Source organism: Magnolia sinica, chromosome 10, assembly GCF_029962835.1.
Source record: "Magnolia sinica isolate HGM2019 chromosome 10, MsV1, whole genome shotgun sequence".
Taxonomy (NCBI): domain Eukaryota; kingdom Viridiplantae; phylum Streptophyta; class Magnoliopsida; order Magnoliales; family Magnoliaceae; genus Magnolia; species Magnolia sinica.
The window spans coordinates 63,410,701-63,434,862 of NC_080582.1; the positions used below are offsets into that span (position 1 = coordinate 63,410,701).

General features: G+C 39.5%; 1 protein-coding gene and 1 long non-coding RNA gene across 4 annotated transcripts; one reads left to right on the plus strand and one right to left on the minus strand.

Annotated features, from left to right (window-relative positions):
* Positions 1 to 4,475: 4,475 nt before the first annotated feature.
* On the plus strand, positions 4,476 to 9,437 carry LOC131216878 (uncharacterized). 3 transcript variants are annotated; one of them, XR_009157081.1, is made up of 4 exons: positions 4,476 to 4,898; positions 7,043 to 7,704; positions 7,793 to 7,953; positions 9,127 to 9,437. It is a non-coding gene; the product is annotated as an uncharacterized LOC131216878 (long non-coding RNA). The 3 variants fall into 3 exon arrangements; XR_009157082.1 differs by having other exon boundaries at positions 7,046 to 7,704; XR_009157083.1 differs by lacking the exon at positions 9,127 to 9,437 and adding an exon at positions 8,810 to 9,067.
* A 1,392-nt stretch (positions 9,438 to 10,829) lies between these two features.
* On the minus strand, positions 10,830 to 22,867 carry LOC131217556 (wall-associated receptor kinase-like 1). The gene is made up of 3 exons (XM_058212493.1): positions 22,769 to 22,867; positions 16,747 to 16,901; positions 10,830 to 11,883 (listed from the first exon to the last, which is right to left on the minus strand). Exons 1-3 carry the CDS (start codon positions 22,865 to 22,867, stop codon positions 10,830 to 10,832), a joined length of 1,308 nt encoding a protein of 435 aa, XP_058068476.1.
* Between the last annotated feature and the right edge of the window lie 1,295 nt (positions 22,868 to 24,162).

Consider the following 24,162-nt stretch of genomic DNA (forward strand, 5'->3'; position numbering starts at 1 on the left):
TTTCTTAGTTGTGGTTTGAATTAAGGAAGTGTTTTTTATTATTACTTTGATATATCGTCAACTCCGGGCACGGAGGATGCTCAAGAACTTCATGAATGCTTTCTCTTTTACTTATGGTTGTTTGATCTGTAGAATTCTTTGATCTACCATTGACTACGAGCATGGTAGATGCTTAGAGCTCTCTACAATCAATTTAACAAGATTGTTATACCTAGATCATTACTGCGGATGTTAGAATCTATTTTGGAACAATTTATTATGATTTAACCGCTCTATCACCCAACTAGATAGATTAGGACTTCGATTCCAGCTGAAGTATTGATTAAATCAAGTAAGGAGGCATTAGGACACCTGCAAATGGATCGTTCGCGCTGTAGTTCCCACAACCTAATAGTGTCAAATTCACAACAATCTCTTTAAATTATAGTTTCAAGTTTAGTTAAGCAGCATCTGACCTCCTAGGCCTAGAACAAGTTGTTGCCCCCAAGCTCGCCATCTTCCTCTGGAAAATGATGCACAATGTGGTTCTGGTTGATTCAGCCATCCAAAAACTTGGCATCAGCTTGGCTTCGAGATGCGTCTGTTATGAAAGCCTCAACATAGATCAGGCAGGGAACACATCAGGCATACCGCAAATTCAAACGACCAACTACTCCTCTGCTCATTACCAGTCTAATGGAGACAGGCCACTCCCTGATTCATAACAGAGCCCCATCCCCCTTCTCAACCAGCTAACTAAGGCTCACAGTTATGGCCCCACCACCCTCCCTCAACAATCCCAGCTCTCCTCAAATCCCTCAGACTACCCAATCATACAGCCCATCCATCGCAATCAGTTCACCCACCCTTAATCAACCAACCCCACGACCCAACTCCACCATCAACTTCAGCATCTTCCCCAGCAGGATCGGCCGAGCCTCCCTAGCCCAGCAACAGCTCCTCTCATTAACATCCTTCCCTTTGATAGGTGGGGTTCACCCCCTTAACCACATGGCAACCCACATCCCCCATCCCCTCATCTCTCCTCTTCATAAGCCACCCCTCATAATCTCCAATCCGCGCCTACTCCCCTCATAGCATGGAAGATCTAGATCACTTACTTAGCAACGGACTGGTCGCCAACCAAGTATGGTTCCACTTTGGTTGCCTATTTCAGGTCCCGTTTATATGCAACCAATCCATCCAAAATCGAATCTAACAGTGGCTTGGGACAACTAGACAATCTTCACCCTAGCAACATCTTCGGGGCATGTTCCCCTCCCTCATTATCTAGGAGCTATGCCTTGGCAAGAACGCGGCCAAATTCGACAATCTCCACTTCTTAGCAGGCCCAACAATCTTCAAAGTCACCAAATGGCTTAAAGAATTACACTTCCATTTGCCTCACTCTGACATCAACTCCTATCAGGGGAAGATCATCTTATAGGCATTGGGCATGGATATGCAACCCCCTTCTAACATCGATAGGTCTCAAGTTATTGTGTGGAGAAGACCATTGCCGGGTTGGATACAACTTAATGTAGATAGCTCAGCGAGGGGTAACCCCGAGATAGGAGGAGGAGGGGGCGTTTGCAGAGATCGCTACGGTAGCATGATCTTTGCATTCCACAATAGCTATGGTTCAATCACTAATACAGTAGCAGAAGCCCAATCGACGATTCACGAACTGTAACTCTGTAGAGACATGGGGCTATCAAACGTTATAGTAGAGACCGACTCTCGCGTCATCTTCAATACGGTAGCCAATTGCAACCTTTCCTGCTGCTGGAATATCTGGTACCTCTTGGGAACCATTCAACAGCTAATCCAGCCCCTTCGCATCCACTGCTCTCACGCATTTCGAGAGGGCAACTCAGTGGAGGACGGTCTTGCCAAAACCTCTAGCAACGGTTCCCCAAACAAGCTATTCCTTTCGTCGGCTGATCTCCCCAGTTACATCCGAGGCTCCAATATCTTAGATAAAGCTAGCATTGGCCAAATCAGATGTAACAAATCTAAGAAGGGTGTGGGATGACCACCCTCTAGCCAGGTCTTGGAAAGGTTTCGGTTCTTTCGTCGTTGGTAGGGAAGCTTCTGGAATTCTTTTTCTGATTTCCTGCTTGGCCAGCCATCTCAGTTTTTGGGAGTTCTTTGTGGGCTTGCTTCCTGCTTCGAGTCCTGATTGCAGGGAGTCTTTGCTGGTCTTTTTTCTTTTCCCCATTCTTGGTTGTTTACTTCTTATATGTTAGGTGTGGCTTGAAGGATGTTTTTGTTTCAGAGCCCACATGTCCATCCTCGCTGTATCTTCCCCTTGAATTAATATACAAACATGCAGTTGAAAAAAAAAAGTTTAATTTCTAATTCTAATCCTTAGTTAAGAAAAATTGCAAATCTTCAGTCCTTGTGGGTACGACCTCGGTCTTACCAAGATTATCAGTACATTGCAACCCTGCACTTGGGGTACAAGCGAACAACACTAGGGGCGCTGGTTGTAGTTGAGGATCCTCTGATGCTTAAGTTAGGCTTATGAGTTCATAGTGGGCATAATTAAATTAGGGTGTTTGTGCGTACCTTTCTCTTGAACAAGGTGATGTATTTATAGGTTAGCTAGACTGCTTTGCGTATCTGAGAGATTCTGTGAAATATGCTAGAGGGACCCGTATTAGAGTTAGAATCTGCTCTCGGACATTTCTCTGATTATGCCTCGATTTGCATGATCTTCGGCTAAGGTATCGCTGGGCAGCCCCGCCCATGCACTGCATGGGATTCGCTCTCAACGTTTCTATTATGAGGTCAAGGTTGGTACCTAAGGTCAGGTCGGTACTTGAGGTTGAGTTGATACCTGAGGTCAGGTCGAGGACTGAAGCCGGCCTTCGAGGTCGGTAGTCGAGGCCACCAATTGAGGTTAGTGGTCGAAATCAAGATTTGTGGTTGGGAATTAGGGCGGTCCTGGAGGTCAGGGTTAATGCTCAAAATCGAGATCAATACCTGAGATCAAGTTGGTTCTCTGACCCTTCCTAGAGAATTTCCCTCAATGATCACTTCGCAGTGTCCCAGACATCATGTCAGATCAATTTTATCCATACCAAATAAAAATTGATATAAGTAAAGCTCGAATTTTGATTTGAATTCCGATAATAAAAATCTTGTTTTTATCACATTGCGTGTTATTTTAAAGATGGTACCTAAGTCACTACATAGATTGGATTGTTGTCTCTTGAAACTTTCACAAGTTTTGGTGATTTTGATATTACGGGTGCGTATGGAGAGCCCCTAGTTTGGAATTTACCTAACTACTATTTCACCTAAATGATTAAATGGTACTTGAGAGTTTCATTGTTTGGATGGCCCAATACCATTGACTAGAAATATCATTTAAGTCCCTCATATCATATATATATATATATATATATATATATATATATATATATATTCTAATGTAGAGTGGGTCGTGGACACTTTCATGTCCAAGATGAACCAAAAAAGGCCCAATCGCAGGCGGATGTGATTAGGACCAATATAATCCTAAAATAGGCATATCTCGCAAACCATAATAAGTTATTCGACCTACTATATATAATTTTGGGGTAAGAAAAGATACTTCATCCACCCAACCCCCGTACGATAGGTTGACCACGCCTAATTTATGAGATTCCATCACATCAATGGTAAAAAATCCTTTTTAATTTCATTTTTATTATTTATAGTAAGTTTTAATTTAGTTCGATCATAACTCTTGATCCTTTGAGCTTTAAGAGTTGTGCCCAACTTGAAAAGGGCTTAGAAAATTTAGGAGAATAATGTGGATAGGCCAAATTGGAAACTTACTATTTTTGGCCAAAAACAATGAAGTCTAATGGAAATCATGACTATCTATAAATGGAAAGTCACCAATTTTAGGGAGTTTGAGCTGGAGTTTGGTATCACTATTTAAAGGGTTGTAAATTCATTTTAATCACCAATCAATATATTTTCAAGTTTATTAAAATTTATTCAAGTTTTTATTTCTCATCGTAGATTCAAAAAATCTTTGTGAGGAGTCAAGAGAAACTTTGTGGATTCGGAGTAATTATCCCTTGGAGAAGACGGTGATCAATATCATCACGTCCATCGCTGTCTTATTCCAAGTAGAAATTAAAATTGCAATTTAAAAAGTGGGCAAGATTCTCAGGCGTGCAACTGATAAATCTCAATGGTTTAAAGAGCCTTCGCCTGATGTGTTCCATTAGTTCTGCGGCTTCCTGTGTATCGGCTCAGTTTTTAACATCTGTATCAAAGCCAAAGACACCATGTTCTGAGATGGGCAACTTGTCGAATGGGCAACCCAGACCCGTTGAAGGACGCCACGGTGTGGACAGGCTGGTTGGATAACACGAGTGCAGCACGGGATACCCTAAAATAAGCCGCCCGCAAAAGGTCCCTATAAAAAGGAAAAAAAAGAAAAAAAAAAGAAAACCTAATTCATTTCCGCTCTTCTCCACCCGCGCGCGCCGTCTCTCTCTCTCCCTGTCCACTCCCTCAAGCTCTCCCTCTCCGCTCGCTCTACCTCTCGCTCCGCACCAACCTCCCTCAACAGGTCACGAGCTTCTTGGATTTCCCTTTCACAGCCGTACGGAACGAAGATTCCAGAACGTTACCACGCCACGAAGAGGTCCTGGCTTACATCGAGGACTTCACGGCTGAGTTCGAACTTCTTGAGCTGATCCGGTTCGGCGCGGAGGTCGTCCGAGTCATTCCGAAGGCAATTATGTCCTGAGTGATTTTGGTTCCTGATAACAATTTTAGGTTCCGAAAGCAATTTTGGATCTCAGGAGCAATTACGAGTCTTGGAAGTGATTGAGGTGATTTCGGGTCTCAATAACAATTGCAACTCTTGAGAGCGATTTTGGGTCCAAGGAGCGATTAAGGTGTGATTCCAGGTACGAAGAGCCATTACAAGTAATGGGATTAATTTCAAGTCCCTGAAGTAATTTCAGGTCGATTTCAAGTACAGGAGCAATTAGTTTTCAATTAAATATGTCTTCGGAGCGATTAGGTTTTTGATTATAGGTGTCTAGAGCAATTACATCCGAAGAGCAGTTACAGCTCTTGGAATAAACCTTGGCTAAGGTAGGTGCCCTTGAGAATATTCTATCACCGCAGATCAAGGCCTACAGTTGCCCAAAGGCGAGCAAATTTTCTGACAAATTGAATTAAACCTCGGCCAAGTTAGATATAATTTGGGAATATTACCTGTTTTGATGCACCCTCTTAGATATTAACTTGAGAATATTCCCTGTTTTGACACCATTTTGATCCAAACGGTAGCTGGCTACCTTGTCCATTTGTGTGATTAGTTTAAGTTGGGAGCGTGATCTACGCTCTTGATGGGTTAATCTTAGATACTACAAATCACTAAGCCATAAACCAAGAATTATGTAATACTTCATCCCATACTGAACAAATAATGTTTGCACTACATTGATTTTTTTTTTTTTTTCCACAATGTGAATGTGGTGCATCATTATATTTTTCTTACTAGCAAGTGACTAAAAATCCTTAAAGCCATTGGTACTTGTACCATCCCACATTTTGCTTCCCTCTTATGATATGTATGGTCCAATATATGATTCCATCTTTGATAAGAGCTTTTTGCAGCCAGCTTCCGACGGATGATTGAGAAAGTTTGTTTTATCCATTTTAAGGCCACTCGTGTTGCAATGCATGCAGATGTCTTGTATTCTATGCCGTAATCAGTGGGTGTACTAAACAGTTGGCTGTAACTGGCAGTGCCCCCAATCCAAAATTTTGAGGGGATTTGAATTAAATCTACCCTGTTGAGTAGGATTAGAATTAAATCTATATAAAACCAAATTTAGTGGTTGCTATTGGTTGTGCTAGAAACTTCTATATATTGAAAACTCTCAGATAGTCTTCTCCCATGAATGTAGTCACACACCATGAAGAACCATGTAAAATCCTTGTTTTCTTGTGCTTTTTTGCTTTTCCTTTGTGTGCCATTGTGATTCTCTGAACAAACAACTCACTAGATCTATTATGAAAATGAAGCTCTTCTCATGAAGGTAGACTAGTGCAATTTGAAGATATTGAATATCGGACAATCTTAACCATCTGATGAATGGGCCTTCCCTGGCTTGATGGGAGACCCTGCTGATTTTTACACTTTTGTGTTTATCTGTATGCCACAAATTAAAGGGTTAGGATTGTCCAAACACTGTGATTTATGGACCATGGGCCATTCAATACTGGCAATACAAAAATTGACGATTTCAATCCCATCAATGCCCATGTGTTTAGAAGGAGACAGAGGCACAGGGAATACCCGCTCTCTTCAAGTAACCTCTGATTTGTAAATCTGATATTTAGGCTTTCTTATTCTTGACATACAATCCCAAATGACCTTCAATTAAAGGGGTTTAAACAAACAAAAATAAATAAATTTCACTAGTACTCGGATAGCTGCAGGGAAAAAATAAAATAAAATCTGAAAAACATATACTACAAGTTCTTGACATTTCTGATCAACTGTGGTATTCAAGTTCTTGACATTTCTGATATGAAAAACGTATACTACATAATTCATGACAGGGGTAGTGCTTGTTTGTCAGACTATCAATATTCTAATTATGGGGATTTATCCTACCAATGTAAGTATCCAAAAGTCCTATCTTGGATCCTATGTTCATGGCACACATACAGTCTTATGTAGGGTAAAATAATAAAGGCACATCAACACCAAGTTGGTCCTAATGATGGAGATTGTTCATCCTAACACAAGTCAATCCCCGCATACAAGATGACCGCATCATTTGCTAGATGAGCCTTCAAAGGAGATCAAAAGCTCAAAACGGTTTCTTCTTATTATGAATTTCTCTTACACGCTTCCCTGTATTGCGTAGTCTTTGTTGCATCAAAAAACATTTGATTCTTTTCAGAAAACTCATTGAGAAAGTCAAAAGCTGAATTTCTTTTCTTTAATAAAAATTTCAGTTTCCCATTAAAAAGTTCTGAATTTGACTAGAATTGCCAATTGCTGAAGATTCTGCCTTGTAACATTTTTCAGCAGAGGAATCTACAAACAGGTGCTACTTTGTCTCGTCTTGGGTGCAATTGTCCCTCATCCATGGCTATTTACCCTCCCTTGACCTTTGGAGATCCCTTGGCTGTCTAACATGGGAAGTTAGCTTGCTGCCCCATTGCTAATGATAGTACTCGTTGTCAGCAATTTGAGTATAGACTGTTGAACTATTTCTTTTCATTTTCTTTTTGAAAGATGAAGATGGATTCTTAATGGATAAGCTCACTTGTGTATTGCCATTGCCTTGTATGTTTAACTGCTGATTTATATTTATTATGGATTTCATTACAATACTCCTGCTAGGCTGTTGTTGGGATTTCATTGCAGTACTCTTGCTGGTGTGATCAGTAAGAGCAGTGGGGATGAGGATAAATGCCTTGAAGGTCAACTACGTGATGCCAAGGCTGCTGCTGGGAAAGTTGAGACAATTGGGAAAAAAAAAAAAAAAAAGAAGAAGAAAGATTCAAGTCATTTAGCTTTCATTGGAGTTGGTTGAATTGGCTGCTTCAAATGATGCATTGGAAACATCCTGAAAGCATCCATTCAATGCTATCCATTCCATGAGCTTGCTGCGGCTTAGTTTTCAGCAATGGAATACTGAATATGAGTATGCTGACAGTCAATTGCGATCTTGTGCTTTGATTCAGGTGCATGGTTTTTTTAATATCATGCGAGTTTTAACGGTTTTGTTCCGTGGGTGGAGATCTATCTGATTAATGCTGTGCTTTGATCCAGGTGCATGGTTTTATATATTGTCTGAGTTGTATCTATTTTGATCCGAAACGAAGAGTCACCACACCGATATAGGACCAAGCTTGACAAATCAGGTTGAACAATACCATTTGTGTTCCCCAGGCAATTCACACTCCGAAACCACTACTCAAATCCATGTTCAGGTGTGTTCCTATCGAATCTGGGTGCAGAATCTGTCACCCTTGTTGCTATTTTTCATTTTTGTTATGTTCCAATGCATTGAATATGTCGTAGAAATGGATTGGTTGCAGTTGGGGCTATGTTCCAGCATTGTGTTGACCATCTTTCTTTTGGCTAATTGCATATTGCTTTAGCTTTAAAAGGTAGCTATAGTTGGGACGAAATTTTGATCTTATCACCTTCACAAGGATGGTCTTCAGACCCTTCACTTTAAGAATCTGAGTTTTAATCAGGACAATGAAACAGTCCCAAATTGGGTTTAGAAATGAATTTATTAAATGGAAGATTTAATAGGAATCTACTTTAGTTTGATCTTTTCACCTTCATTAGGTGGGGAATCTATTTTAGTTTGATCTTTTCACCTTTTGGAGTCCTTGCATGAGTAGAATTTTTTTTTTATTTCTGTGCCTCGCTGATCTTCTTAATATTGAGCCTGATCTCCTACAATCGGAAGCATAGACTTCTTATGTCTTCTCGACTGCTCTCTGAATGAGTTTGGTGCTATGTTACAAACTTGTTTTAAATGATGATCAAAGGAAAGAAGTAAAATAAAAATGGGAAGATATGGAACCATCATTAGGGAAACACAAGAAATGTCAAACCAGATTGTAGAACTTGGCTAATTTAAATTTTCTTTCACATTTTCCATCATGTTTATGTTAACTAAGCTAATCCGCTATGTTCATTAATGCAAATGTTCATCTCGATGTGCAAGTGAGAAAGATGGTGTTGTCAATGGACCGAGTGTACGTAGGAGTTTTCAGAATAAAAATCAGGTTACTCATTCTTAAATGGTATTAACCTTTGATGCTTGTGCAGGAAGGAGTAAGCTACTGGAGATCTTATCCATTTGGAATTAAGCTTCTATTGGATTATATCAGGACATTGAAACAGTCAAAAACCATTCCCATGGAAATTATGAAACTACATCTGAAATGGCTAAATGCTGTTCAATTGACCATTTATCGACCTCATCGACATACATCCATCTGTTCATTGGTCTGTCATGTAGCATCAATGCCCCCATGCAGCACAAAAGATTCTTACTAACATTTATTTTATTTTATTTTATTTTATTTATTTATTTATTTATTTATTTATTATTATTATTATTATTATTAGTATTTGTGATTCAGGGAAGGAGCGGACATTCGAGGCTATTTTTTGTGGTCTTACATTGACAACTTCGAGTGGGACAGTGGCTATTCGTTTCGCCTTGGCCTTTACTATGTGAATTACACTAATAATGATCTGCGATGGTTCCCAAGAGCATCTGCAACTTGGTTTAGAGAAGATATGAATACAGATTTGATGAGTGCGGCCCAGAAATCAGCATATTGAAGTAGGTCATCTTCTTCAATAACATTCATCTGATGGGCCATTTTTGATACAGAAGCACTTGTATTCTACTTGGCAGGGCAGGAGACCACGTCACCTTTTCTTTTCTTTGTTTGTTTTTTTATTTTTTCATACTCATGAAAAAGATTTGCTCTATAGCTGTGGATTATTGGAAGCCATAACTTCTATTGCTATGGATTTAATCCATATGAAAGAAATGGCTGCGGCGTACTATGGATTATAACCGTAGCCATATCTAGCTACGAATATTATCCGTAGCTTTTTATCGTTTCGGTGGTGTAGCAAAAACTTATGATTTAGGGGCGTCCTGCAAAAGTGCCAGTAAAGGCTGTTGGCCGCCAGTAAAACCTTTACCGATGCCACCTTTACTAGCACTTACCTAACCGCCGGCAAAACCTTTACGGGTGATTTTTTGGGCATAAAGGCTAGTTTTCTTGTGGTGAGCTGTCATACTGCGGATTGCCAAAGTTCAGCCACCATGCCCTTTCCAGGTGAAGAGGGGCTAGTTGAAAGGGCTATTTGGAGAAAAGGGCACTTTCTAAGTGAAAAGGGGCTAGTGGAAAGGGCTATTTAGGGAAAGGGCCAAAGCGAGTGCCACAATAGAGTGGGCTGCCACAGACATCTGCTGCTGAGCATGGTAGAATATTAGGTTCCCAATGGTTTGAAGCTAGAGTTCCATTAGTCATGTGGCTTTTGGCGCAGCGGTTAGGTTCTTAACATTGACTAGTTAGGATCCTCCAATGAAAGTTACTTGATGTCTAGGCAACCAAACACAGAGTGAGTTCTTTTAGTTTTAAGAATAGATGTAGACATCAGGTGTGTTTGGACATTCAAAGGAATGGTGGCCAATCGTAAAACACATGTAGCAGCTCTTTTAATCTTTGTTATTCCTACAAAATGGCTTTCCATCCACTTCCGTTCCATTCCTCAACCACCTTGTTCAGGATACGATGGGTTCAAATTCGGGATAGAGACCCTTCTTGATTTTGTACCGACTAAATGGTCAATAAAATTATCCAATTAGTTTGAATTTTTATTTGTGGCAAATTCACCATTGGGCTTGTTAAATGCATATCTTGTCCACATGCCATGTGTATGGCAATATCTTTCTTTTCTTTTTCTTATCTTTTTTTTTTCCTTTTTTCTATCTTTCTTAATTGTACATATAGGCATGTTTGTATGTAAATACGCACACATGCATCAGCCAAATTTAGAGGCTTCATTTGTTTGGACACTTCGGTCCTCTTGTGTCACTCTTTATATATTTGAATATGTTACGGTGATCAATAACTGGTAACTGACCAAATGGACGAAAATCACAGATAAGGTGAATGAAAACCATAGACCAATACATTTGAATATGTTGTTCAAAAAGAAAATACAAAATGACACTCACAATGAAAAAGAAGGAAAGAGTCTCAGATCTTCAAGACTTCTCTTCTCCAAGATGATCCCCTTCTTTTGGTATGCTTGATCATCATCACCATTCGTGTGCCTCACACTCATGTTCTGTTTGCACATGCTCACTAGACAAAGTAATAAGTTCTTGCACAACCTCCTTCATCGTGGGCCTCTCTTGGCCTTTCACTCGTAGGCATCGTCTTGCAATGCCCGCTACAGCTTGTAATTCCTCCATTTTTCCTTCTCTCACTACTTTGTCATCCAAAATCTCTACGAAGTTATCATTCCTAACATGAGATAAAAAGATCATTGGCAAATTATGATACTCAATTGATGAATCAGGGCAAATATTATGATACTCAATTGATGAATCAGGGCAAATAGGCTTCTTCCCCGTTAAAAGCTCAAGTAAAACCACCCCAAAGCTATAAACGTCACTCTTTTCCGTTAATTTTCCAGTATTGAAGTATTGGGGATCCAAGTATCCAAACGTTCCAAGCACCATAGTTGAGACCTTTGTCTTGTCAAGTGGAACTAATCTTGAAATTCCAAAATCGGCTACCTTTGGAGTATAGTTCTTGTCCAAAAGTATGTTGGAGGACTTAATGTCTCTATGGAATATGGGTGTGGAAGTAGAAGAATGAAGGTAGGAAAGAGCACATGCAGTTTCGACTGCGATTCGAAAGCGTGATTGCCAAGAAAGACACTCCGAAGGATCATCATTTTCGTGGATTTTCTGGTATAAAGTTCCGTTTGAGATGAACTCATAAACCAACATGGGAACTTGCGTCTCCAAACAACAGCCCAATAGCTTCACTATATTCCTATGATTGATTTCAGTTAGAATGACAACTTCGTTTATGAACTGATCGATGTGGCTTTTATCTACGACTTGAGACTTCTTAATGGCTACTACTGAGCCATTCTTGAGGATTCCTTTGTAGACAGAACCATTCCCACCACTACCTAATATATTGCTGATATTATAGTTGTTTGTGGCCTTTTTGAGCTCTTGAGCGGAATAGATTTTTGGGGATCTAGTAGATCCATGGAGAGAAGAGAATTGTCGTTGTAACAAGATGCCTCCATTCTTTGTGAGGTGTTTTGCTCGAACATTTGCCAGATTTGACTTCCTTTGAACCCAACAACAACCAAAGAAGCAAAGTGCTATAGATCCAATGCATAATAGGGTCCCCAAATAGAAACAAAAAGGGTTGTTAAATGGGGATGTATGGCAGCTCTTGTAACTTTGCAGAAGAAACATGAATAAAAAGGGTTTAAAAGGAGGGTACAAGTTTGAAAATCGTAAAAAATGTTCAACTCTTTTAGGTGCAGTTACTTGTGTATTTGTTGACTTTCTTTTCTATTATTTATTGATTATTGCTGAGTTTGAGAATGTATGAGGAGCATTTTGGTCTGGGGATTGATATTTCCACTCCGTATTGTTTTTATTTCTTCACTTGTTAACAATGGCCTTTTAGTTAGCTTGGTGGTTGAAACTGTAAAGGTGAACATGGAGACTAGAAAATTGGAAAATTGTGTTGTCTATTTAAGGCTCATAATGAGGATTATATACATATAAATATTGTCAAACAACCATTTACTCTAAAAGCTTAAGCTGTTAGAGTGTGGTGTAATAATGTATATTAAGGGACTTTATTACTCCAATACACCCGTTGCACGTGCGGGCTGGGAACTTGGGAACTCCGCACGGGAACATTGACAAGGGTGGAGGGACACTCACACCATAAATAGGCCGGGCTTGATTTCCCGGTCCTTGGGCCAAACTTGATTTTCTTGACCCCCCATGGGAGAATAATTTATTACCAAGGCATATTTGCAAGGCATATTTGCTACTCTCGGGATTTGAACAGAGGATCTTGCTCTCTGATACCATGTCAAACAACCATTTACTTTAAAAGCTTAAGTAGTTAGAGTGTGATGTAACAATGTATATTAAGGGACTTAATTACTCTAATAAATATATCATTTGTAAATCTACACACACCAAGCCATATTTGCTACTCTCGGGATTCGAACAGAGGATCTTGCTCTGTAATACCATGTCAAACAACCATTTACTCTAAAAGCTTAAGTTGTTAGAGTGTGGTGTAACAATGTATATCAAGGGACTTAATTACTCTAATAAATATATCATTTATAAGATCCACACACACACACACACACACACATGTATATATAATCTTATTATCCTTATTTCTACACTCTCCCTCAAACTAATTTAGGTGGAATAACATTAGTTTATCTCGAAGTTTCAAATGGGTGTGTTACGTAACGTATCATTCGCCATATCATTCACCGCCAATATAGATATGTATCATCCCATATTAGACTATTTTAGGCGAATACAGGGACGATACACTTGTAAATATCAGATGATACTTTACATTTGTTTATCTCAAGGTTTGAAATGGGTGTGCTACGTAACATCATTCATCACCCATACCGCTATGTATTGTCTTATATTGTGCTGTTTTGAGTGAATATGGGCCTGATTCACCCGTATCATTAATGTATGGGGTTGTTTTAGGCTTTAGGCATGTTGATTGATCTTGGAGCTGAAGCATTGGCAAAGTAGTAACATCTTGATCGGGGGAGCATTGGGAAGCTAGAAGGCGCTACAAAAGGGGTTCAATCTAACAAGTAAGTTGTCAATTGTAAGAGTCTAAGTTTAGTCTCTTTACTTGTGTAAGATTGAGGCTAAGAATTTATAAACCCAAACTCGAACTATGTTCTTTTGGAGGACCTTGGCCTTTGTGTAGGGCCTAAATCCGTAGGTTCTTTCGTACGACCTTGGCCTTTGTGCAGTGCCTAAATCTTAAGTTCTTGTGTAGGACTTTGACTCTAGTGTGGAGTCTAAATTTTCAGTTTCTTATGTAGGACCTTGACTCTTGTGTAAGGCTTAAACCTTAGGTTCTTATGTAGGACCTTGGCTCAAGAGTAGAGCATATATCATCAGGTTCTTGTGTAAGACATTAGCTCGAAAGTAGAGCTTAAATCTAGAGTCTTTGTGTAGGGCTGTAAAGGTTAGAAGGAACCTGATTTAAAACCTCTGATAGTAAAATCTGGTACTCTCATGGGTTGAGTGTGTCTATCGGAGTAAGCAAGTAGCTAAACCACTATATATGATTATGTTCATGATTATCATTTGCGCAATTATTTAATTATGTTTGTGAGTTTAAATGTTTGCATTATACATGCATGATTAGATGAATGCCTTAGTGTTGATAGGTAGCACATCCCACACACACATATACATTATTTTGATATAGACTAGTTGCTTATTTGCATATCATTTGTATTCTATATTATGGGACCCTTTATTAACTTAGAAGCCTTAGATTTATATTGTCTTACTTAATTTAATTGTTAATTAGTTTAAATTAGACAATTATTATTTTAAAAAGGCACACTTTTAAATAAGTCCTAATCATCCCCCACTCCCCTCTAGGACATAGCCTTCATTCCTAAGCTCCGCCAAGCTTTCACAAGCATAGCCGTGGTAATCCCATTACACCATAGATACAATTTCATAGCTAATTATCCCAGTAACGAGGGGTCACACCATAAATGTTGACCTTACTTTTCAAGGATCAAATGACCTCCAAATGAGGTGATTTCAGTCTCATTTGAAAGCTTATCAATTTTTCTTTCCAACAAACCCAAAATAAGGAAAGAAGGACCTACAATGAGAGAGATATGAACATTTTACCAAAGTCATGCCCCCTCGCGCACAAAGAATACAATTACTGCCAGTGCCAAAAACTATACTTGTTAGCTAAAAAGCCTCGAAGAACTTGAAATCATGTCACGTGATAACCGATAGGAATGTAATATCCGTCAGTTTTGCCCAATAAACCAATTACTCCTCACTTGTAAATGGTAGTTAGAGAGTGTTTGAAATGGCTAGAGAGGTGTGGGGAGAGGAGAGAGAAGGTAAAGAAGAGACAAGAGAGAGAGAGAGAGAGAGAGAGAGAGAGAAGCCAACCCTGCCACTTGTCTTAGTCACACATCTAAGTTGTCCACGCCTATGTTCCAAACAATTTGAGTCTTCTCAAAAATCTAAATTTAACCGAGTAGGGAGATGATTTGAGATGTCCGACCATCTCTTTCACAAATAGTGTCGAGTCTTTCTTTTCCTCTTTCACATCTCCGTAGGTCATGGTCTGTTATTGATAGATGTCTTAAATTTGTCAAATAAGCTCAATGTCATCAAGGAAATTCGGTCAACCCAAGAAAGTTCAGTTTAAAATCCAACAACATACTCTTTTGGAATTTGCAGGATGTTTGGCAAGCCTAAGGTCAAGTTCGGCTAGCCGAAGTGTCGGTCGGCTAGCCCAAGCTCTGGTTTGGCCAGCCTAAGGTTGCGCAGTTTGTGCGCAGACTGCGTAAATTTGAGACGGTTTTCGAATTATTCCAAGTCGATGCGAAAGTAGGGTCTCCTAATTTATAGGAGTTCATAGGGCCATTCTAAAGTATGCTAAGGCTTTCTAAAGTATTTCAAAGGGTTTCTAAAAGGGGTTTTAAGGTTTCGAAGGGTGTAGTAAGGGTGAGATTTGAGGTTGTTCGAATTGGGTAAGTCCTCCTTCTTTGTAATTTATGCTTTCATAGTAGATTTCTATCGCTTTGTGCCATGATTTTTTCCCGAAAGGGTTTTCCACGTTAAATCTTTATGTTCTCTTATGTTTGCTTGGTGCTTTTGGATTGCTATCCTAAATCCATATCTATGTGATTCTGCATAACAACTCCCAACAAGTTGTATCGAAGCAATCATTGGGGCACAGATCTGAATATGATGGATAAGCAATAATGGGAAGCACTAGGTATGATATTGAGAAGTACTCAAGAAAAAATAACTTTGAGTTATGGAAAATCAAGATGATCAATTCCTTAACCAAGAAAAGTAAAGATGGTGATCTTGAGAAGCAAAAGTCTACTATAACTGATGATAATTGGAATGCTTTTGATAAGAAGGCCTTATCATTGATCTGTTTGTGTTTCATGGATGAGGTTTTCTATAATATCATGAGGGAGAAAACTGCGGCTAAGTTATGGGTGAAGTTAGAGGATGTTTATGTGAAAAAATTCTCTGAAAATCGCCTACACTTGAAGCATTAGTGGTATAACTTCAAGATGACAAAAGGTGGAGATCTGGAAGCTCATATCAGCAACTTTAATAAATTAGTTTGCAAATTGCTAGATATGGAAGAAGTGATGAAAGATGAGGAACAAGCACGTATGTTGCTAAATTCTCTTTTGGTATCGTATGAGTTATTCAAGGACACAATGTGCACTACAAATAAAACCCTGAGCGTCGACACTTTTATCTTAGCCCTTCAAGGGAAGGCCATGAGAAAGCTAAACAGCAACATTGGGACATCTTCTGATGCACTGTTTATGAGGGGTAGGAATTCTGAACAAGGTACAGGATCTTCAAGTTCTAGATCCAAATCTAAGGGCAAGGGCAAAGGTAAGTTAAAGTGTTGGAACTGTGGGATGGAAGGACACATGAAGGATTGTGCAAATCCTAAATCTGAGAGAGAAGAATCTGAGGCTTCGTAAAGGGAGGCCAATGCTGTCATGTCTGATGGATCTAGTGGATGTGATGGTGATGTCTTGTCTATGTCAACGATCAGATGCCCATATGATGATCGTAAACGCGAATGGATTTTAGACACAAGGGTATCTTTTCATATAACTCCTCATCAGAGTTGGTTTACCAGCTATAGAGAGCACAATGGTGGACATGTGTTTATGGTAATGTTGTGGCTGTTGGTACGGTGCGCATCAAGATGTTTGATGGGATAGAGCATACCCTAACTGATGTAAGGCACGTTCCTAAGTTGAAGAAGAATATGATTTCTCTTGGTGTACTTGAAGCAATGGGGTGTAAGTTTACATGTATTGATGGTGTTCTTAAAGTATATAAGAGGGCATGGGTAATTATGAAAGCGCAATAACTTGGTAATCTTTACAGATTGATCGGAAGCAGTTCAAAGGGTGGAGCTGCAGTGGCTGTAGCGGATTCCACCCCTACACGTGTGTAGCATGCTGGGCACGGCCACATGAGTGAGCAGAGCATGAAGGCTGAGACACGCTGATAGAGATACGGAGCAGGTGGAGTAGTCACCTGTGAGAAGAATCGCATTGCATAATCGCAGGGTATCAGCGAGGTACATGGACGACTCCAATATCGCATATGCTCTCGTTACAGACGAAGGGGATCCGTCTTCTATTCAAATGGCTCTAGGTTAGCCTGGTGCTAAGAAGTGGAAGGTGACTATGAATGATGTAATGGACTCGTTGTACCAGATCGACACATGGGAGCTGGTGGAGCTTCTAGTAGGTCGGAAAGCGCTTGGATGTAGGTGGATCTTCAAAAGGATATAGCATAGATACAGAGCGAGGCTGGTAACGAAGGGTTATGCTCAGAGAGAAGGGATTGACTTCTCAGAGATATTGGTGCCGACGGTATAGCAGGTATCTATTAGATCTGTATTGGCGCTGGTTGCCCAATGCGATCTTGATCTGAAATGGATGGATGTTGAGATAGCACTTCTGTATGGGAAATTGGAAGAGTTGTTGTACATGAAGTAACCAGAGTGGTTCGAAGTTAAAGGGACAGGAAAAAAGTTTCCAAGAGGTCGTTGTATGACTTGTCGCCTAGGCAATGGTATAAAATTTAATTCCTTCATGATGAGTTAGGTATTGTATGTTGATGACATGTAGATCACCAATCATGATATGTCTGAAATCAATGTACTGAAGCCTCGGTTAAGTAGAACATTCAAGATAAAGGATCTGGGGGCTATAAAGAGGGTTTTAAGTGATGATATTCATAGAAACTAGAAGAGGAGTATGCTTTCATTATCTCAGGCAGAATACTGTGGGTAGGTATTGATCAAGTATGTGATGGACCAGACAAAGTTGGTGAGCGTTCTCTATGCATCTCTCCTCAAGTTTTCCTTAGGACATGTCCCAAAACAGATGAGGAAAAGCAAAATATGTCTCATCAGCCTTATTCGAATGCAGTTAGTAGTATATGTCATGGTCTGTATTAGACCAGTTATTTCACAGGCAATTGGTATTAAGAGCAGATACCCCGGCTAGCAACATTGGGATGCGGTGATATAGTTACTTTGATACATTCGAGTTACGAAGGACTGTGTCTTACTTTTGAGAAGACATGAGCAAAGGAGGTAAGGCATGTGGATTCAGATTCGGCAGACATGTTCACCAAGATCGTTCCTTCGGAGAAGTTCAAGTTATGTGTAACTTCTCTAGTCTTGGCGATAGCATAAAAGAAGGACGGAGTGTGCACGAGAAGCTATAATATGATGCAAATATAAGAGAAGATGACAAGTAGCTACACGTTTAAAGATTGAAAACATGGTGAAGATCGTTGTTGATAGATGTTTTGAATCTGTCAAACATGCTTAACGTCATCAAGGAAATTCGGCCAGCCTAATGTTATATAGTTTGTACGCAGACCGTGTAAATTTGAGGCAGTTTCCAGACTATTCCAAGTCGATGTGAAAGTAGGGTTTCCTAATTTATAAATAGGAGTTCTTAAGGCCATTCTAAAGTATGCTAAGACTTTCTAAAGTATTTCAAAGGGTTTCTAGAAGGGGTTCTAGGGTTTCAGAGGGTGTGTAGCAAGGGTGAGATTCGAGGTTGTTCGAATCGGGTAAGTCCTCTCTCTTTGTAATTTATGCTTTCATAGTGGATTTCTGTCGCTTTGTGCCGTGGTTTTTTCCCAAAAGGGTTTTCCACGTTAAATCTTTATGTTCTCTGGTGTTTGCTTGATGCTCTTGGATTGTTATCTTAGATCCATATCTGTGTGATTCCGCATAACAAATCCCAACATAGTCATCCCCCGTGCGATCCTATTATGACATTTTACTTCTTTATTTAAGTTGCAACAACTCCTCACTTAGACACCTCCTACTTATCTTTACTTTTTGTTGGTCTTCTTAATGTATGTTCCATGTCTTGCTAACTAGTCCGAACATGACAAAACAAAAATTGGGAAACCATTTGCCTTCTTAGCTTCTTATATTAGCCACACTCCGGTGAGTTAGCTTGACATTGAGCATAATGACTCCGTAGGTTGACTCAAATTTAGTTTTTCTAGAGCTTAGTTAAATCCCCAAGAAATCTAAAATCTTGTAAAGCATAGACCGTACATTATGTAGGCAAAAAAGGGTGCCCAACCCTTTCATTTTCCATCATCGAGACCCTTAGAATCTTTGGCCATAAATTAATCGCAAGAATCACTTGAGTTGGAAAATCTTCGATTCTTTAACCCTTAAGTGATTTTACAATTTATAGTCAACTGTAGATTCTAAGCTTTAATTAGCTAGTAGCGACTCTAAATTATATGAAATGTTTTATTTAAGTCAATACAACACCCCATCTACACCATGAGGAAAAAAGAAGTGAGTCGACCTACTCATGTAGGGCAGTGTTTCACAATCACATACACAAAGCGATGGGCCTTATAGAAAATCAAGGGTGGAATCCCCCTTCTAATTGTTTCCCTTTTTGTTGCCCACTAGAATCAAGTATCGGCTTGTTTTTTAAGCTTTGGCTCTAACATGGGATGATGCACCTGGTGATATAGTGGATTTCACATAAAAAAACATGGTATACCCTGCAACAAACTAAGGGTGCATATCCTCCTCCCAATTATTTCCCTCAGTGTAGCCCACGTGAATCACGAATCCACTTGATTTTAGGCCATAGGCCTAACATAGGGTGACGTAACTTATGGTCATAGTGAATTTCACCAAACATCATGGTGGAGCACCATGGTGGGCTGTGCTAGTTTGCTCACATGAAAGCTCCACCTCACACACACACACACACACACACACACACACACACACACACACACACACACACATTTTCCCATAACATGCTTTAACTCTTTCATGTTTACAAAAATGTTCCCCTAAATGTATGGATGAAGGATGAAAAGTCAATATTACCTTTGATGGGGAGAATTTCGAAGAATCGGAGCCCCGTGTTTCCCCCAAGCAGAAGGACATTATGCTATGAAAAACCAGAAGCTATGTTGGCCCTAACTTGTTGTGTTTCGAAAAATTCAATCTGGCCAATAGTTATATGGCATAGATATAGAAAAACAAGCCCATCTATGATTTAGATGAACTATGGTTAGAAACGGTGTACATGGCGATGCCCTCCCTCCAAACTATTTTCCTCTGTTTGACCCACCTAAATCATGGACTGTCCTAATTCTTGGCCCTAAGCCTAAATGTTATATATATATATATATATATATATATATATATAGAGTCATGCTCCCCTGCGCACCTACGCACGTGCGCACCTTTGTACACGTGCCATGGGTGTCTAATCTAAACGGTCCATGTGATGCGGAATCCCATAAAACCTAGCGTGAAAAATTTTCACCCTGATCTAATATTCTAGTGGGCCATAGAAAAGAGAAATGTAAATCAAGGGAGGAAACTGTTTTCATTTTTCATGGCCCATCAAAGTTTTAGATCAAAGTAAAACTTGGGTTTGGAGGGTTTCAGGAGGTGCTGCTTCACATGAACGGTTCAGATTTTGGATCCACATCATGTATGATGGGTTCTCGAAAAAGTTCGTACGTAGTACGTACGAACTGGTTCGCACTGCTGTTGTGTGATATATATATATATATATATATATATATATATATATATATATATATATATATATATATATATATGTGTGTGTGTGTGTGTGTGTGTGTGTGTGTGTGTGTGTGTGCACCTTTGCACATGTGTCATGGGCCCAAAATCCGAGCAGTCCATGTGATGCAACACCCCATGAAACCCCCTTGTTTTTGTTTTTGTTTTTAAATTTTTTTTATTTTATTTTTTATTTTTTAGCCTATCCGAATCAAAGGTCACCCTAATTTTTTAGCCTTGGGTCTAATGTAAGATTACACAACTAATGATCATAGTGTATTTTACATACACATTATTGTGGGCTAGGGTGTGCCTGTAATAATTTTTATAATATACAAATTGCCAGATCTGTTCAATCAATTGTGGAAAGGATGCCACCGGAAGTTGGTTGCATGGTATGCTACATGCCACGTGTTGACGTCACCATGTTTTGTGGGGCCCACCATGATGTTTATTTCCTATCTAGCCTATTCATAAGGTCACATAGATGAAGTGAAATATATATATATATATATAATAATTAAAAAAAAAAAAAAAAAAAAAAAACCTTGATCCAAAACTTTTGTGTCTATGTGAAGTTTTCAATGGTAAGAGTTCAATCCACATTGCTTTCTATAGTGTGCTCCACTTGAGATTAGGATCTGCCTCATTTTTGGGCTAATGGCCCATAATGATCTCGCCAAATCAATGGGCAGTTTGGATATAACACATACATCATGGTGGGGCCTATAGAATTTGGTGACGCCACCACATTTACCAAAGTTAAATCTCTTCAGGAAGTAGTTGTGGAAGGATGCCACTGCCATTTTTTTTTTTACAGAGCCCACATAGTATGTGAAATTCATTTTGATTATTAGTTGTGTAATCCAACATTAGGGCCGTAGTTAAAAAAATCAGGTTGACCGGTGATTCAGAAGAGCATCATTAAAAGAAATAGTTGGGAGTAGAGCTGTACACGAGCAGAGTAAGCTCGGTTACTCGCTCGACTTGACTCGGAATTACTCGACTTGACTCGACTCGTCATGAGTTTGAGCCGAGCATGAGCGAATTTTTTTATACTGATTTTGATTTCGAGTAGCGTACGAGCTGGGCAGTACTCGACTCGATGCTCGACTCATGTGCTCGACTCGTACTTGACTCGGTACTCAACTTGTACTCGAGGGTATATATACCCACCCAAAAAAAAAAAAAAAACAAACCCTACGCTCGCCCTTATCCTTCCAGTCATTTTCAGCAGCCCGTCGAAACCGAAAACCCTTTTCCTTCCCTCCCAGCGCCCGTTCGAAAAAAACTAGAGGTGGGCATCAAGCCGAGTCAAGTCGAGGTGGGCCAAGCTCGGCTCGGCTTGTCCATGATGTACTCGAGTTCGAGCTCGAGCTCAACATTGAAGCTTAGCTTGTTTGCCAAAGCTGTCAAGTCGAGCTAGTGGTTCGAGTCGAGTCGAGTTTACCTCGAGTCGAGCTCGAGCTTGTTGGGTGAGAGTGTAATGGACTCTGTTCTTGATCCTCCTCCATTGATGAAAAATTCAAAAATCTTAAGAGAATCAAAGCAAAACTCGATGAAAAAACCAAACAAAGCTTCGAATCGGAAGAGGAAATCTGTAAGAACCGATCTGTTCTTGATCTTCTTCCACTAGTAGAAATCCAAGTACTAGAAAAGAAACAGAGCAGAGCACAGATCAAAAATTCAAGTAAAGAGATCTAACCAATCAAATCATTGGATTTCCTTGAAGCTCTAACAAATCTGAGAAGAACCCATCTCGAATTTCTTGGGTTTCTCGCCCAAGAAGTGGATCGCAAGAGATTGAAATCATACTATTGTGGAGCTGAAATGAAAACTAGTGGTAGTGGCTCGGGCGAGCGTGCGGTTGGCAGTGGGTAGAGAGAGAAGAAAGGGAAAGGGAAAGGGGATGCGTGCGGTCGGATAGAGACTCTAGGGTTTTTTTTTTTTTTTTAAAGTTTGAACTTAAAACTTTTATATATATATATATATATATATATATATATATATATATATATATATATATATATATATATATATATATATATATATAAAATATTTATTAATCAAGTCAAGTTTTCGAGCTTCGAGTCGAGTTGAGTTCGAGTTGAAATGCCCCCTGGTCGAACTTGGCTTGAACTCAACTCGAGCTTCAAATAATTAGCTTGGCTCGGCTTGAATCGACCATTCAAGCCGAGTCAATCCGAGCTGACTCGAGCCGAGTCGAGCGAGTCTCTCTCTCTCCTATCCGGTGCTGTCTGCCGTCCAGCCCATCCCTCTTCTTCCCTCTCTCTCTCACTCCTCTGTCCGACGATGCTAGTCCCTGCCGCTCATCCCTGCGGCCTGCCCGGTGCCCCCTGTACAGTGCCGCAGCTCGTCCCTGCCACTCGTCCGTCATCCCTACCCTGCACGCACGGTGCCGGTCGTTCCTGCAGTAGCTCGCCCGGTAATGTGTGGTGTTGATTTATTATTATTATTTTTGTATAAATTGTTAATATATGTCAAAATTTGATTTATTATTATTATTTTTTTGGAATATTGTGTGGTGTTGATTTTTTATTATTATTTTTTTGTATAAATTGTTAATATATGTCAAAAATTGATATCATATATTGCTAATATATGTCAGAAATTATTAATATATGTTAATATAGCTAATATATGTTAATATAGAAATTGTTAATATATTAATATATGTCAGAAATTGTTAATATAGAAATTGTTTATATAAAAATATGTTAATATGTTAATATAGCTAATATATGTTAATATAGAAATTCGGACTCGGACTCGGACTCAAGCTCGACTCGACTCAATTTCTGCTCATACTCGGCTCGTACTCGGACGAGTAGAGCATGAGTAGGGAATCCATGCTCGATACCCGAGCAGAACCGAATATGAGTAGGACTCAGGCAGTGCGAGCCGAGCATGAGCTTGGTAATACTCGGCTCGGCTCAACTCGTATAAAGCTCTAGTTGGGAGAAATGTCTAAGGTTGTTTTTTTACAAGGGCACAATGAAGATTTAAAAAAATCCACTCAAACCATTAGATTCCACAAAAACATTTAGGCCTAGGGCCCAAGAATCATGACAATCCATGATTCAAGTGGGTCATATGGAGGGAAACAATTTAGAAGGTGGGCATCAACGTGTACACTATTTCCAATCATATGGTCCTAAATCACCAATTAGGCTCTATTTTATTTTTATTTATACACCGAAAATTATGTCTTGCAACTAGTGGTTGGATTGGATTTTAAAAAATACGACGAGTTAGGGTCAACATAACTTCTAGTTTTCGGCTTCCTTGTTCTTCCAAAATCTCCCCCATCAAGGGTAATTTAGACTTTTCATCCTCCATCAGTACAATCTCAGAGAAATGTTTTAGAAAATAGGAAGAATCAAAGCATGTTATAGAAATATTATATGCTCTCAGGCATTTTTAGGTAAAAAACCACAAACACAGTGGAAAATGGTACATGAGGTCGACATAGACCTAATGGGTGTTTCTCATGAGGTCGAGTTGTGTGGGCCCCATAGTGATGTCTGTCAGACATCCACACCATCAATCTTATGAACCATTTGGTGCATAGTTATGTCATGGGATATGCTAAAAAATCAGCCGTATACGGAAGTCAGGTGGGTCATACCATCTAAAACTATGTGAAACAAACCTAAAACATCTAAAAGCACT

Excerpts from the sequence above, each read along its gene's own strand:
- LOC131217556 (XM_058212493.1), bottom strand. The coding sequence starts at position 22,867 with ATGACGGACGAGTGGCAGGGACGAGCTGCGGCACTGTACAGGGGGCAC. Across the intron at positions 16,902-22,768 it reads TAGCATCGTCGGACAGAGGA|GTGACTACTCCACCTGCTCC; the intron begins GTGAGAGAGAGA and ends TTCTTCTCACAG. Across the intron at positions 11,884-16,746 it reads GAACTGCTTCCGATCAATCT|GAAGTCAAATCTGGCAAATG; the intron begins GTAAAGATTACC and ends TTGGGTTCAAAG.